Source organism: Xyrauchen texanus, chromosome 45, assembly GCF_025860055.1.
Source record: "Xyrauchen texanus isolate HMW12.3.18 chromosome 45, RBS_HiC_50CHRs, whole genome shotgun sequence".
NCBI classification, from domain to species: domain Eukaryota; kingdom Metazoa; phylum Chordata; class Actinopteri; order Cypriniformes; family Catostomidae; genus Xyrauchen; species Xyrauchen texanus.
In genome coordinates, this window is record NC_068320.1 from 18,156,511 (window position 1) to 18,173,911 (window position 17,401).

The 17,401-nt window shown below is 40.2% G+C and overlaps 1 protein-coding gene across 1 annotated transcript in view; it reads right to left on the bottom strand.

Annotated features, from left to right (window-relative positions):
• Positions 1–2,978: 2,978 nt before the first annotated feature.
• The window catches only part of LOC127637816 (transmembrane protein 178B-like), a 94,988-nt gene continuing 80,565 nt past the window's right edge, over positions 2,979–17,401 (bottom strand). The window contains exons 4-5 of the mRNA XM_052119104.1: positions 15,066–15,203; positions 2,979–8,404 (exon numbers count right to left, since the gene is read on the bottom strand). Of these exons, the coding sequence (XP_051975064.1) occupies positions 8,154–8,404; positions 15,066–15,203 (389 nt within the window). The 3' untranslated portion in view covers positions 2,979–8,153. The remainder of the gene's footprint in view (positions 8,405–15,065; positions 15,204–17,401) is intronic.

The window sequence follows — 17,401 nt, forward strand, 5'->3', positions numbered from 1 at the left end:
CAACACCTAAATAAACCTTTTCAGCAGCTTGAAGTTGGCTGAAAGGTCTCAAAATCACACTATGCCAATGTCAAAAGAAATTCCAGAAATGATGAGGAAAACGTTGATTTAAATTAATAAGTCTGGGAAGGGTTGCAATGCTATTTCAATGGCTTTGGGAATCCAAAGAACCACAGTGAGAGCTATTATCTCCAAATTGATAAAACTTGGCACAGTAGTGAACCTTCCCAGAAGTGGCCGACCTTCCAAAATTCCTCCAAGAGCACAGTGACGACTCATCCAGGAAGTCTCAAAAAAAAAAAAAAAGCCAAGGACAACATCCAAGGAATTGCAGGCCTCTCTCGCATCAGTAAAGGTCACCCACCGTTCATGACTCCACTATCAGAAAAATTCTGCGCAAAAATGCCATTCGTGGGAGAGTGGCAAGGTGAAATCCACTGCTAAACCAGAAGAACATTAAGGCTTGTCTGAATTTTGCCAAAACACGCCTTGATGATCCTCAAAGCTTTTTGGAGAATGTTCTGTGGACTGATGAGTTGAAAGTGGAACTGTTTGGAAGACAGGTGTCCCGTTACATCTGCCGTAAATCAAACACAGAATTCCACGAAATGGTGCATGGTGGTGGTAATGTGATGGTGAGAGGATGCTTTGCTGCTTCAAAGCCAAGGCGACATGCAATAACATGCAGTTAAAGACTGATATCCAGTTATCTGAAGCATTTAGTTGCAGTTGTTGCTGCTAAAGGTGGCTCAAACAGCTATTAAGTTTAAGAGAGCAGTTTGTTTTTCACATGGGTGATATGGGTGTTGGATAAATTTTTTGCTTCAATAAATGACATTATCTTTTAAAAACTATATTTTTTGTTTATTCAGATTGCCTTTGTTTTATCTGTTAGATTTTGTTTGAAATTGAGATTTGTTTTTTTGTTGTTTTTTTGAGTATGAGGTATACACAAAAACAGAAGAAATCAGGATGGGGCAAATACTTTTTCACAGAACACACATATATATATATATATATTAGTTGTGTGTGTGTACACTGTATATTAGCCTATTTTTAAGATTTACGCATTTTTATATCATAAATTTTATCAAATTGAAATGGGAAATCATTAACAAAATTAAATTAATTAAACTTGAACAAATGTAGTTTTTAGATTTTATTAATAAAATGTTATTGAGTGTATCATCACTGCTTACTGTTATCAAATTTGATGAATGTGCCCTCTATTTTTAATTTTTTTTACTTTCATTGGACAGTTTGCACAGTTGATCAGAAAATAAAGGTAAATTGTCTGCACTTATATAGTGCTTTTTTAACCTTAGTGGTTTTCAAAGCGCTTTACACTGACTCATTCACCCACACACCCACACGCTCACACACCAATGATAGCAGAGCTGCCGTGCAAGGCACTTGTCTGCCATTGGGAGCAACTTGGGATTTAGTGTCATACCCAAGGTCACTTCGACATGTGTAGTCATATGGGCTGGGAATCGAACTGCCAACCCTCTCTACCACCTGAGCCACAGCTGCCGATATGTAATCTCATCATATTTGTTGCCATGGTTGATTTTACTTGCCTTAAATGTCAGGGTGTGATCTTGTGGTCTTGCTTGACTGTCATCCTGTGTGATACAGTCAGTATATACTGTATATCATTCCATGCAATCATGCCACGGTCATATGATAAATTTTGATACATTTTTTCCCCATTCTGATGGTTGATGCGAACATTAACTGAAGCTCCTGACACACATCTGCATGATTTTATGCACTGCACTTCTGCCACACGATTGGCTGATTAGATAATTGCATGGATGATTTTTTTGTGCCAGATTGGCTGGTTTGAGTATTTCTGTAACTGTTGATCTCTTGGGATTTTCACGCACAACAGTCTCTAGAATTTACTCTGAATGGTGCCAAAAATATCCAGTGAGCTCCAGTTCTGTGGATGGAAATGACTTGTAAATGAGAGACGTCAACAGACAAGGGCCAGACTGGTTTGAACTGACAAAGTCTCATATAACTGCTCTTTACTATTATCTTGAGAAGAATAGCATTCTGAGATGCAGGTTGGCGCTGTTATGTTGGCACGAGGGGGGACTTACACAATATTAGGTAGGTAGGTGGTTTTAATGTTTTGTTAACTTAAAATATTACGTTTTTATTTTATTAAAGAATACTCCATTCTTTTTGATGGAATTATGTTATGGAAATGAAATGCTTAAACTATTTAATGACTAATAATTGCACTTTTAAGTGGCTAGTTATGGGCTTGTTTCTTGTTCTTTACAAAAACAATTTAAACAAACAAACAAAAAAATCCTATCAATGAACTTGTCAGCTAAAAACCAAAAACACCAGTACTTATTATTGTCCAGATTAATCCAGACGTTAGTCTGTGTGAATACGTGTGAAATAAATGTAGAAGGGTTATTTCAACAAAGCCAGTTAAATGAGCTGGAATGCACTGTTCTGTTATACAAAAGTGGAGTAATCTTTCTAAATGTAGTTATATACCAACAAATAATTTATAATGCATCTTTATATAAAGACTAAACATCTAGAAAACTCCTGCCTCCACATTTGTATTGTTGCTTTTCAGCTCATTTGAATGCCTTTGAAATATGCATGCCATATTTATTTGGTTACAGTGAACCGATAACCTATAAAGGTTATGATTTGCACAATACTAGCTTTAGGTATTTTTTGTTGTTAACTAATAAGTTCATCGTTAGGAATAAAAAACAAATATAAAAGAGACTTAGAATATGAAGTCAGCCAATAAAGGCTTAATAAATGCCTTACAATGTCACAAACTAGTCACAAGTGCAATTGTAAGCCATTCATTACGTCTAATTACTGATCACCTATAGAATCATGTTTTACCAAAATGTTAAATGTATAAAGGGAAGTATACAATACATGTAAACACAACAATGAGATTTTTTTTATTATGTAATGATATTACATTCCACATTTTTTATATTTTCCAGGATTTTCTTTCCTTTTTTATTCTTCAACATTTTTACAGTTTACCATTTTTTTTTCATGTACTCAACAGACACATTACTGATAAAAAGGATCAGATAAACCTTTATAAGCTTCAGTGTCCCATAAAAATGAAAGTTGCAGTTTCTGCTACATTTTTCCATTTTATATTTTTACATTTGAAGACAGAAAAAATATTCCCACTCACTTTAAATCCATCCCGCCCTACCCAAAGAAAAACCAAAACTAAACCGCAAAGGCTACCAACTGTTGGCTGTAATGTAAACACATCTGTATGTACCAAACAAATGGAGTGTGATTATGATTTCTTGCCAGTCCCAATGAAGGAAACTGTACTCCTGAGCCCATTCATAACCAACATGCCCAACATTTAGGAGTTATTAAAATGCCCATTATGTGACAGTTAGTTGTTTTGTTAGGTTTCAGTCACTACAACAAGTTTTGGCTAAAAATATTTGCTTTAAGCATTACAATGAACCATACAAAGCTTATGAATAGCAGTTTACAACCTGCTTTCCATCAAATCTCACTTTGTCTGGGACGAATGCCAATTAAACTGTAATTGAAAGTGTTTATTCTTGGCATCTGATGTGAGCATCTGCGCTTCACTTTTTGATATCTTTATACTCTGAGATGGAACACCCCTCTTTGCCTTATTGGAAATATAATATTTGGAGTAAGAAATGACAAAGAAATATGTTGTTAAAAATGGTAAAAGTTTACATCTCAAGTATGACTATGAAATGGTGATTTTTTTATTTGCATGAAATAAATGTGAACTTCGTGTACCACCAGTGACTGACCCCATTTGCGTTTACGCCTAGAAGCATGATGTGTGCACTGAAATAAATAGTATTTTCTGCCTAAGTGTGTCAAGGAACACTATCTTATATAAGACCAGATGGCTTATTGCAAGATGCCTCTAAAAACAGATTGTTATTGTTTGTTATTGGTGTTTTCTGTTGTGTGCATATGGTAATCAAAGACTCAGCACTCTCAGTGGGTTTGACTGTGGACTTTGTTTTGTAGCAACAGGGTAGATTTGTCTTCAAGGTCTGCTTCTAGGAGGTGCAAAAAAAATCCTTGGGAGTTTTTTAAGTGTGGCTGGAAGAGTTCATGCTATTTCATGGACGATTGCATTATCAGCACGTATCCCTTGCAACTAAGACCTTTCACTTCACTTCCTAACACACTAAGCAAACCACCAGTAAATATCTAATTATATCTAAATTAGAGTGCTCTCTCAAAGATTGCAGAACCCAAATTTCATGAATACGAAGTCAACACTATTAGATGGGGAGAATTTATAGCATTTGGTGGGCCGTTTGATCTGCTGACTTGCATTGCCATTGTGTTTAAAACCCCATGAAATGGATTGTTATTTTTCCTGTTGAAAAATGTTGGGCTGGGACATATCCAAATGGCAACCTGTTCCACTTCCTTCACAATCAATTGATGGCTGTGAAGGAAATAAAGAACAAGCATTAGCATTGCTATTTAGAGTTAGGGGGTGTTTATAATTTAGGTGAAGGTGACATTCTCATTGCCAGGAGTGAGACTGTCTAATTACATACACTGATTAGCCACAACATTAAAACCACTGACAGGTAAAGTGAATAATGTTTATTATCTCGTTACAATGGCACCTGTCAAGGGGTGGGATATATTAGGCAGCATGTGAACAGTCAGTTCTTGAATTTCATGTGTTGGAAGCAGGAAAAAATGGGCAATCGAAAGGATCTGAGAGTCTTTGACAAGGGCCGAATTGTGATGGCTAGATGACTGGGTCAGAGAATCTCCAAAATGGCAGGTCCTGTGGGGATTTCCCATTGTGCAGTGGTTAGTACCCCATAAGTGCGGCAGCGACAGGGTCATGGGCACCCAAGGCTCATTGATGCAGGTGGGGAGCAAAGGCTAGCCCATCTGGTCCGATCTCACAGAAGAGCTACTTTAGCAAAAATTGCTGAAAAACTTAATGCTGGCAATGATAGAAAGTGTGAGAACATACAGTGCATCGCAGCTTGCTGCGTATGGGGCTGCATAGCCTCAGAAAAGTCTGATTGTCCATGCTGACCCCTGTCCACAGCATCAGACCTGGACCATGGAGCAATGGAAATAGGTGGTCTGGTCTGATGAATCACGTTTTCTTTTAGATCATATGGACGGCCGGGTGCATGTGTGTCGTTTACCTGGAGAAGGGATGGTAGCAGGATGCACTATGGGAAGGAGGCAGTGTGATGCTCTGGGCAATGATCTGGTGGGAAACCTTGGGTCCTGGCATTCATGTGGATGTTAGTTTTACACATACCACCTACCTAAAGATTGTTGCAGACCACGTACACTCCTTCATGGCAACGGTATTCCCTGATGGCAGTGGCCTCCTTCAGCAGGATAATGTACCCTGCCACACTACAAAAATTGTTCAGGAATGGTTTGAGGAACATTACAAATTCCCCAGATATCAATCCGATTGTGCAACTATAGGATGTGCTGGACCAACAAGTCAGATCCATGGAGGCCCCACCTCGCTACTTACAGGACTTAAAGTATCTGCTGCTAATGTCTTGGTGCCAGATACCACAGGACACTTTCAGAGGTCTTGTGGAGTCCATCCCTCGATGAGTCAGAGCTGTTTTGGTGTCATGAGGGGGACCTACATGATATTAGGCATGTGGTTTTAATATTGTGGCTGATCAGTGTACATCTTCAATTTTCTCCACTTTTAGGAGTACACTAACCTATAGTTAACCTCAAAGATTAAACAAAGACTAAAAGCCACAAATCTTTCAATTTCATGGGGTTTTCTAATATCCAAGCACCCATTCTTGGCGGAAACATGGATTAACTGCATACTAGACTGTGTGTATGTGCTGTATGAGGCAATAGCCACCTGCTCTAAAACATCCATGGACAATGTTCAATAATAAGACAAAGTGCCTTTGGACATCCTTTGTCTGATAACTGATAGTTATCCCTTCTGGAAATCTGTAAACATAGTCGTCCGGCAATTTAAAATATTCTTGTTAAAAAACAACTGGCATGGTTGAATTGAGTGTTATAACTGATTTGCCAGTGACCCTTGATGCATGTCAAATTGCAATATGGCTGCTCAAGTATATGTTTGATTTTATTGCATGTGAAATGGATATTAAAAATAGGCTTTGTGATTATGAAATTACTGCTACAGTGATCAGAGGGGCATGAGATAAATAATAATGCCTTCAGATCACTGTGAGCATCAAAGCTTGAGCCCTGATCTAAAGGGAACCAATCGCATATTGGCTTAGAGATTGTATTAAAGGAATAGTTGACCCAAAAATGAAAATTCTGTTGTCATTTACTAATCTTTCGAAACCGTATTACTTTCTTCAGTGGAAATCAAAAGGGTTTTATTTTCATTTATGTAGTGAAATACCCAAGCTGCTCTTGTGGTGACCAGCTGTCACACAATATTTGCAATAAATAAAAACATACATTTCAGTCTTTTCCTCACACAAATCTATCAAATGTCTTCAGAACACTTGGAATACAGTACATGTTGTATGGACCACTTTTATGGTGCTTTTCACTTTTGGGTAAAATATCCCTTTAAGCTTGTGCTTCACTCAATGTTAGGGCTCATCCTCCATTTTGAGGTCATGTTACCACAGAGGTGCCTTTTTTGTGCATCACTGCTCTCTCATGTAATCAGGAGGCACTTACATACCACATCCTGTTTTGGGTGTTCCCTTCGAGTCAAATGAGACACACGATTAAACGGAGAAGTAAGCTGGATTCAAATGAGGATTTCTTTTGTCAGTACATTGATGCTTTCAAAAGAAAGTCAGCATGCATTCCCATCAAATGGAATAAATGCCGCCTCCTAGGCAAGCTTAAGGCAGTAACAGTGCGATGTTGAGTTGTCTCTGTGCATACTACGTCAGTTGTGTCTACAGGGACTAAGTGTTCAGCTGTCTAAAACAGGATATGGCATCTTTCCTTGAGAGAAACTCTCGATTCAACAAAGAGCTTATTTGATTTCCCTCAAGGCAGAGTTTTCATTTTATGCTTTGTATGATTTTTACATTAGACGACTTGTTTGTCCGTTTTTTTCTCTCTCTATGAAGACTGCAAAACACAATTTTTTTCAATGAGAATAATGGGTAAAGAATTTGCACACGCTCTCTAATCACTCATTCACTGTAATGATAAATGTAATTACAAGAAAACCAAAGCACATGATAAAATGGAAAGCATGTAAGAAATGTTCTCTGACACCATTTGGACTAAGAAATGAAGAATGGAAAAACAAGTAAATGCTTAAAAATGTGTCCTCTCGGATTGGATTTTTCTTTTTTTGTATCTTCTGTAATATAAGTATTGTTGTTGGGTTTTTTTTTTCATTACAATTTGCTGTACAGAAATATCAATATAATGTCATGAGCAGGCATGTCCCATTCCTAAAATCTTCTAGAGATTCACGCTTGAGCAGATCCTTCAGCCAGATCCCAAGAGGCATTTTAATAGTCTCCAGGGCCCAACAAACAATTCAAACATAACAGATCCAAATCTAAGCGTCCAATTAGTTGTCCTCTCACGAGAATGAACACCATGGTCCTTGCAGTTCAGAACTCTCAGAGCTCCTGGGCTTAAAACATTGGCACGGGACATCCATACACTGCTTATATAGCTGCATGTGGTGCTTTCCAGACACTATTACCATAGACTCCAAAGAGAGGACATTTGGCAGTTTCTAGGTATCGGTCTATATGTCCATATCCATCCATTTATCCAATGGCATCAAAATGAGCAATGTTGTCTCTTTGTTGTTGAACAATGTGCAAGTATTTTCTTAATTTCATGTCATCTTTGTTCTTGTGCTCATAACAACGTACCATTTTCTTGTGCCATATCTCAACAACAGAAAGGCTCACCAACACAATCTTTACAATTAACCATGTTGGCCTATTTTTTCGCCTTTTTTGTCTGTTTTCGTTTGAACAATCGGGACACTCATACATGTGGTTAAAATGGCATTTGTGGCCTGGTTGGTGAGATTAGAATGATTCTATATGAATTCATAATTTTTATCGTCAGTTATGGTCTATTTTTTTTGTATGTATTTTTTCCTCCACTGTCCAGCTGCATGTAGGGATCAGGGATTAACACACAGTGCCATTTTCTTGACGGGACTTGGGGCATGTGGAACGGGGAATTGGCTGTACGGAGGGTGCCAGTGTACAGAAGAAGCCAGCAATGAGGGACAGTCCCAAACCGCCCCAAGCACAAAACATGGACCAGCCATAACCATGGCTGATGTCATCCGGGAGACCGTATATGTAACGTGGATAACGGGACAGCTCAAAGTTGATGCCTGCTACACAGGTGCACAGGGAAATTATGCAAAATGTGCCTGAAAAGAGAGAGAGGGACAATCATGAATTAATACAGAATAGGTAGTATTATTACTTTATTATAATTTATTACTATTATTACTACATTATTATGTTATAAATGTATTATAGATGTGTTATTAAATACTATTGCTGATAATTTTTTAGATGAGACCTAAATAATCAAATAAAACTAATCATGTAATTGTGTACAGTTTGGATAGCAAAATAAAGAGGCTAATTAACTTTTAAACAGTAGAAAACACTTCCCATTAATTTAATTGTTGCCAATTTTGGTGCAAATGTATCTGTCACTTGGTAGAACCTAGCCATATTACAGTAGGTAGATGTGCACAAGAAAATAGAACCCAGACCACATTAAATAATTGCAGTATATACAGTCCTATTTTTTATGTATGTTATTGAGCCTATGCAGAAGCTCAAGAAATCAAAATTTTTCTTTGAAACCTGTAATGTTAGTAAATGTATATATTATGTTATATAAGTTATATTATTATGTAAAATGAAAATTATAGTAAATGTAATACTTTTATAATAGTAAATAGTAATTAATAATTAATATAAATATATAATTGTTATATTAAAAAAAATATATAATAATTATATTAATTAGGGCTGTCAATCGATGTATTAAAAATTAGATTAATTTGATTAATACATATTTAAATATTTGTTGAGAAAGGCCCTAAAATAACAATAATTCAGTATATAATGATTAAATAATTATAAATAATTATTTAAATAATAATTATATATATATATATATGTGTGTATGTGTGTGTGTGTGTGTATATATATATATACATCATAAATATAACAATTATTTAAATTTTTATAAACATTTTATTACAAGATAATTAAAATGCACTACACAGACAAATAGCATTATTAAGACAAAAAGTGGCTTTAGAAGGCAAATTGTTTATTTCCATATTATTGAACATAAGCTATATCATTACATACAGTCCACAGCAGTCCATTTTGCAATTGAATTTGTCAAGCTGTCCGAGATAGATATATTATAAGGGATCTTCTAGGGATGCGCCAATGTATACCTGCATCAGACGGATGCTTTTAGAGCATCTCACTTTGGTTGCGTTGCATTATATACGCCACATTTTTAGGTCGATGTCTAGTTAAATGTAGTTTGAAACTAAAAAAAAAAAAAACACGTCTCAAGATCCCTGCATTTGGAATTGTGCTCCGTAACGCTGTGTTTGAATGCAAGAACAAATCCATCCTCCTCTTTTGCTGTTGCTATTGTTAGGCAAGCCTGAGTGTGGTTTGCTGTCTGTACAGGTGGGGTTGGCTAAACAGGTGGAGTTTTGCTTACTGCCCCCTGCTGAAAACAGGTGGTGCTTCAAGTTGAAATAGCTCTGATAAGATTCCTTATTACAGTCCGGGGACATGATTAATTGAATTATTATTTAACACAATATTTTTTATGTTATTATTCGCACTGAATTTACATGATAAATCGACAGCCATAATATATACAGTACAGATGCTAGAACATAACCATGGCAATGTTGCGGTTGCGGCTTTCTTTCTTCCGGGGGAAAGCCACTTCAGCCGTCCCCCGCACAAGACCTTCTACCTATGGGTATGAGCCCGGCCCGGTTAATGCTGGAGGCAATTTGGGGGCTCCAATGGGTTTGGTTCCGCCAGGTAATCCCCGAGGACTGCTCATTCCCTAGCATGCTCGTTCTTTCTGGTCCAGTTCTGAGATGAGACATGCAGCTCGCCTCAGTGATGAGATTTTAATTGCTGCATCGGTGAGCACCTTGGTGATGTCAGACGCCGAGGACTCGGCTGGGCTAGTGCCTTCGGGGGTTTTGGGCGCCGCTCACGGCCAACTGAAAGTCGCAGAGGCAGCTCTTGCCCCATTAAGGGAAGTGGGTGTCCGCATACTCAACTACCTAAACGATTGGCTGATTCTAGCTCACTCGTGAGAGTTGCTGTGTGCACACAGGGACCTGGTGCACACGCACCTCAGCCGTCTACTGATAACAAGCTCTTCCCGGTTCAGAGCATTTCTTTTCTCGGCTTGGAGTTAGACTCGGTCTCAATTATAGCGCGCCTCACAAGCGAGCGCGTACAGTCGGTCCTGAACTGCCTGAAGTCATTCAGGCGCAGTACAGCGGTTCCACTGATATACTTTCAGAGGCTCCTGGGGCAAATCGCATCCTCATTGGTGGTCACGCCGCTCGGGTTGATGCATATGAGACCGCTTCAGCACTGGCTTCAGACTCATGTCCCGAGGTGGGCATGGCGCCGTGTCACACATCGTGTGGCCATCACACCGGTCTGCCACCACTTGTTCAGCCCTTGGACAGACCTTGTGTTTCTGTGGACAGGAGTCCCCCTACAGAAAATGTCCAGGTGCGTTGTGGTTATGACAGAGGCCTCCAAGTTAGGCTGGGGCACTGTGTGCAACAGGCATGCAGCCGCTGGCTCCTGAACAGGACTGTGGCTGTGTTGGCACATCAACTGCCTCGAGTTGCTGGCTGTACTGCTCACCCTGTGGAGGCTATTGCCTTGGATCCAGGGCAAGAATGTGTTTGTTTGGATGGACAACATGTTAACTGTAGTGTATATAAATCACCAAGGCGTCTTACGTTCTCGTCGCATGTCTCCTCCTTTTGTGTCTCCATGTCTCCTTTGCAGTGGCTAAGGTCGCTGTGGGCCACTCACAACCCGGGCAGCCTCAATGCCACAGCAGACACGCTGTCACGGCAGGTGACCTCAGGTGAGAGGGGAGACTCCACCCCCAGGTGGTCCAGCTAATTCTTAGTTGATTCGCTGGTGCACAGCTAGCCCCGGGAGCTGCGCAAATAAGAGTTCCCCCAAGTGAGCCTACTTCCACAGACTCTGTGCAAGGTCAGAGAGGACGAGGAACAAGTCACCCTCGTGGCACCACACTGGCCCACCCCGACTTGGTTCTCGGCCCTCAAGCTCCTCCTGACAGCACCTCCCTGGCAAATTCCCATGAGGGAGGACCTCCTCTCTCAGGGACGGGGCACCATTTGGCACCCACACCCGGACCTCCATGTCTGGACAGTATGCGGAAGACTTAAGTAGTCTACCACCCGCAGTGGTAAGCATGAACACTCCATACACTGAAGTGAACAGCATAAACATGAACAGCTCTATGCTCTGAAGTGGTGTGTGTTCGTGAGTTGGTGTTCTTCCCGAGGCAAAGACCCTTCGAGATGCACAGTCAGGTCAGTGCTTTCAAACCTGCATGAGAAGTTGGAGGGGTGGCTGTCCCCCTCCACCCTGTTTGTGTATGTAGGCGCTATATCAGCACATCACGATGCAGTAGACGGTAAGTATTGTACCTCAGTACCTCTCTGTGGTCCTTCTGGGCCCTCTAAGCGCCCCGTTCAAGCCCCTTGAGTCTGTCGAGTTTAAGGTCGTCTCATTGAAGACCGCCCTACTGATCACACTCACTTCCATCAAGAGGGTCGGGGACCTGCAGGCATTCTCTGTCAGCGATACTTGCCTGGAGTTTAGTCCGGAAGACTCATGAAATCCTGAGAACACGACCAGACTATGTACCCAATGTTCCCACAACCACCTTCAGGGATCAGGTGGTGAGCCTGCAAGCAATGCCCAGGGAGGAGGCAGACCCAGCTTTTTAATTGCTGTGTGCGGTGCGCGCTTTGCGGATCCACTTGCACCGCATGCAGAGCTTTAGGCACTCTGAGCAGCTCTTTTTCTGCTTTGGTGGACAGCAGAAAGGGAATGCTGTCTCCAAACAGAAGCTTGCCCACAGGATCGTGGATGCCATCGCTTTGGCATACCAGGCCCAGGCCGTGCCCGCCCCTTTGGGAATTCAAGCACACTCTACAAGGAGTGTGGTATCCTCGTGGGCACTGTCCAATGGCACCTCTTTAGCAGACATCTGCAGGGAAGCTGGCTGGGCACCACCCAATACCTTCACAAGATTTTACATTCGCCGGTTTCGTCCCGTGTTTTGTCAGGAACGAACAGGTACGTTTGGGAATATGGGCAGCTGGCTGGGTGTATCACTTGCGTATAGCGCTTTTCCCCTCCATGAGGTGAAGATGTGTGCTCCTTACTCCCATGCAAGTTCACGATCCTGTACATGTGCTAGCATGCCCTCTACTTGGGGTAGGTGCTCCACCGGTGCCGGTTAACCTGGTAACCCCCTGTGATGTATCTTCCATGGTACGGTATATCTATCGGTAGACCTGGGTCTCCCTTGGGCAGCACTCTCTCACTGTGTTTGTAGAGCTCCTCCCCTTCGAGGCAGGACCTACCGCTGAGACTCTTCCATGTGCCACTGTGAGCCCATGTGACGTATTTGCCACATGTTAACCTCCCCTTTGGGCAGGATGTGTTTTCTCGGGATCGTTTCCCCCTGAAAGAATAGGAAAGGAAAAGAACTCCTTCCCTGATGCATATAATGAGCATTAAAAGGCCCCAGCCGAAAAAGTAGGGATGTGGGGAACTATACTACGTTTTTTGGGGCGTTGGGGGAGGCTACATGCAGTCTGAGTGCATCTGCTATTACGAACACAGTAGCCTGCTTGGACCTGCGGCAGTCCACGTAACACAGTTCAGCTGTTGTGGCATTTTGCATATGGACTCCTAGTGTCACTACATCGACACAAGTTCAAGTGAGTGATAGACAGGGAACGTCTTGATTATTGTCGTAACCTCTGTTCGCTGATGGAGGGAACGAGACATTGCCACAATGCTGTACTGAAATGTCCGGGACCCTGTCTCTGCTCCTCAGCACAAAACCTGAATGAGAGTTTGCGAGCCAGCTCCTTTTATACCCATATGTCTGGGAGAGTGGCATGAAAATTCCACTCACCAATTCTCATTGGCCTTTTCTCAAAGATCTGATGTGTTTGGGGCTCCCAAGAGACACAATCATGTTTACTCACAAAGCCTTTATGTCTTGAGGCTATATTTAAAAAATGTTTTGCCTCAAGACATAAACTTCCTTTGTAAGTGTCTCACAGTAACCTTGATTTTTGCTTTTTTTTTAAGAAAAGGATGAACGTGTCAAAATTAATTTTTTGTGAAAATCAACATTGTGCCACAAATGCTTTCGATTGAGCTTAACATGTATTGAACCCTAAACATTCCTTTAAGGACATTTTGGCTTAAATTTGTGCGGTAAACAAGTTTGGTACAGTTTTGGTCACCACGCAGTGTCCAAGGTAAAATCTGGGTCCTGAAGCAAAATCAGTTGCGAGCCACTGCTGTAGATAATACTGTCATATCATGCTAGTCGGTTAAATGCTCTATCCTAGGGAACTCATTTACTACACTTTTAGACCCAGGGAACATTCAGAGCAGAATCAGCCTGCCATAATCTGACCCTCAGTGCTTTCTGCCTTATAATTTAGCATCTTAATTGGCTTTTTAATTGCTATCTCATTATTCATGCACAGGGCATCGCATTAATCCTGCACTCATCTTAATTGCGTCTCTGCATCACACTCTATGGTGCCGGCACCGCACTTATGGGAGCGGAGAGAGTGACGCAAACAAGACAGTCACTTCCTTCACTTGACGGGCATAACAGAATATCTAAAATGTGCAATAATAAGGCCACAGACTGTTGATTGATTCGAGCATCTGCATAGAGAGGTGATGAGCTTGTTGGTGCATTTCAAAAGAGCGAAAATCAACATGACTAGAGCTTTTGTCAACAATACTGGTCATCGTAAAGTTATTTGCATAGAAATTATTGATGATTGCGCTGTGCTCAGCATACAATATGCAAGGCCTGAGTGTGGGTGTTCGTACATTGGCTTGAGTACCCTGAGAGCATTTCAGAAGAGTGCTGTATGCTTTCTGGCAAGATAGTATTGCTTGCAATATGTAAGCCATATATGAGAGCATGATGTGCAGTTTTATGAATTATATATTGATTATATTATAATAAAATGTGTCTGTCTTTATTGCATTTGGAAATATATGTGATATAGCCCCAGGATATCAGAAGAAAATCATTTGGAGACAATTTGCACATTGGCAATGCTTCTAAATAAATTGTTTTAACTCTTTGCTTCTTAGTGCAAAATCTGCTCTCTTTCATTATACATAGATTTTATCCAATCCACTTTTTAGTCAAAAATAGTGTTTTAAATTTTCTGGAAAATGCAAGTGGTTCATGCCCGTGCAATGGGCCTTCTGTGATCTTTTTTGCATTTGCTGTTTCAGCATAATCCATTTTGAATTAAGTTCTCTCATGCACCCATGAATGCAAGAGAGCTATAATACATTTAAAACTTCATATGTCTTCAGAAGACTTGGAATATGATGCACAAGCCACTTTTTTGACACTTTTGGGTGCTTTTTTTATGTTTTAATTTACTATCGACTGCCGTTGAATGGATATTTGTTTTTAAATATCTTCTTTTGTATTTTGCAGAAGAACCAAAAGTCATACAGGTTTGAAACAACATGAGGGTGAGATGAAAATTAGAATTTTGTTGGTGAACCATTCCTTTAAACAACTTAATTTTTTAAACATATTTTAAAATGTTATGCTAGTTATGCAATGAGGAACCCAGCATCTCATTATTACTCAAACTTGTACATACTTTGCACTTTGTTGATTGCATTCCCTTTATAAACAGTCTCTATTGTCCATGCCTGTTTGAATTGACTCACCTCCCATAAGAAAGAGCAGTCCTGCCACATACTGCATGAGGCCACGATCCCAGCAACAGCCCAGCATCCCAATGATCCAACCGAACAGAATAATGGCCACTGCCATTCCCATGAAGCCTGCTGTCATCCTCCGCAGATCTGTGGGTGTCAAGAAATAAGGTAAGTCAAACATTGTGACTCAGCTGATAAGGGCAATAGGTTGGCACAATGAAGCATTTTGAATAAATGTTTTGGGCTTTCACACTTGAAATTGTCAATCCAGGGTAATTCTGTTTCTAAACCCTGGGTTATCATAATCCTTGGTTATTCTGTTCCATGTTTCACACTTTTTATACTTAACCCTAGTTAGTAATTAATTCTGAGTATTCAGGTTTTTGAGATTTACAATGGATTAATCTGGTGCTAAAAATGACATTAACCCAGGGTTAAACTCAGTGTGAAAAGCCTGAGGGTTTCAATGAACCCCAAATGTATTTTTGTAAAACCTTTCCTGGATGAGACTTCAAATGTATTTTAGCACTGAAAACTCTGAAAACACTGAGTCAAAAACTAATATAGCTCTGTAAATATAAAGTTTATAAATCATGCAATGGTACTGATCCCACACACTTGTCCCTTTATGTGTGTATGCGGCCACAACCTGTGCGTGGCAGGGCTGACTCTGTGTTAGCTAGAGGGTAGGTCACAGCATTTGGGTTTGTTTACTCTTTTTAATCTCACAGTTGAATTCTCACAGTAAAGGAGGTGGCTGGCCCAAAATGCAGGGTACAGTAGCTTACAGCAGCCAACTGTAAACGGGTCACAGAGTATACCTCCAAGTCAGACACTGCCTGAGAATGTTTTAAGAAGCTTTTATTACTTTGAATAGGAATGATGTTTAATTTTTATAAAATGTTCTGGTGTAACCCCGGTGTCCTGGACAAATTCCCCCTATGGACCCTTCTCAATTATGGCCTCCTAATAATCCCAATCCATTAATTGGCTCAGTAACTCTACTCTCTCCTCTCCACCAATTGCTGGTGTGCGGTGAGCATACTGGTGCACTGTGGCTGCCATCGCAACATCAGGTGGATGCTGCACACTGGTGGTGGTTGAGGAGAGTCCCTTGTTCACTGTGTAAAGCGCTCTGAGTGTATTATCAGAAAGTGTGAGTGATCGTTCCTTGGTTTGTTCGAGCGATCTTTTAATGGTTTGTTCTAATGACTAAACCAATAGGTTTCTCTCATCGAGTGAGATCATTCATGATCTTGTTCATTCAAGCAATAGTTTTAAAATACATTTTTATCATAAGGTTTGGCACATTTATCTATTGTTCAGTGTTTGTTTGTAATGGATTGGAAATTAATTGTGAAGCAATAGCAGTGCACAAGTGCCCAGCATAAATACTTAAAATAATATGTCCAAAAGAGAAGTTGATAAAGTCCAAATTAAACATATTGTGATTGGACAACAAAAAAGAAAAGTTACTACTTCTGACCATTGGTGTAACACTGAGTAGATGAAGGAGACGAGAGGCAAGGATCTAAATGCAGTACGTATTTATTTAAAGTAAAACAGACTGAACAGGAACAAACCAAACATCCACGATGGGAAAAATAAACAAAAAGCAGGAAGACGTCAAGGGACCACGAACGGGGAGAACAGGTGGAAAGGCGAAGAACAAACATCCATAAACATCAACATAAAAGCACGAAGACAAAAGACACCAATGAACATGACAGTTGGCATACGAGAGTGTTACACATCCATAGCAGGCATCATGCACATACAATTTAGCCTTGCTGCCATTAATGACTTCATCCATCAAGCTAATCTATCAAGCATGAGTTGTGAAGAGGTTGTGGAAAGGTTTCTGTAATGTTCTGAAGAAATTTGCAGTCTGATACTGAACCAAACTGTCAGAACCTTTCAAAATATATGATAACAGCATTTGTTTTTAGATATAGGAGGAGGAAGAGGCTACAAGAATGAAAAATAATAGACGGACAAGAAGTGTAGCTGGCCTCTCCATTGTTTGATATTCATGTAATTTCTTGTTTCTTATCCTGCTGGGCTTCTAGATGTGTCAGGATCTGCCAATTTTTTTGTTTCCCTTGTTCCTTTGAGTGCTGAATAAAAAAGAAGACTTGAAAATTTCTGAGGCAGAGGGTGTAAAATTATTTGTGCCGAAAGATCTTTGATTAAAATAATGAGGGGGGGAATCAAACTGGCAGAGAGAAAGAGGAGATTATATGTATCTGTTGTATAGAAGTATAGGTGAGTCCATTCAAGACTAGACTGTACTAAAGCTTGTGGTTTCTCAGCATCCACCAAACTAAAATGTGGAATTTTTCAAA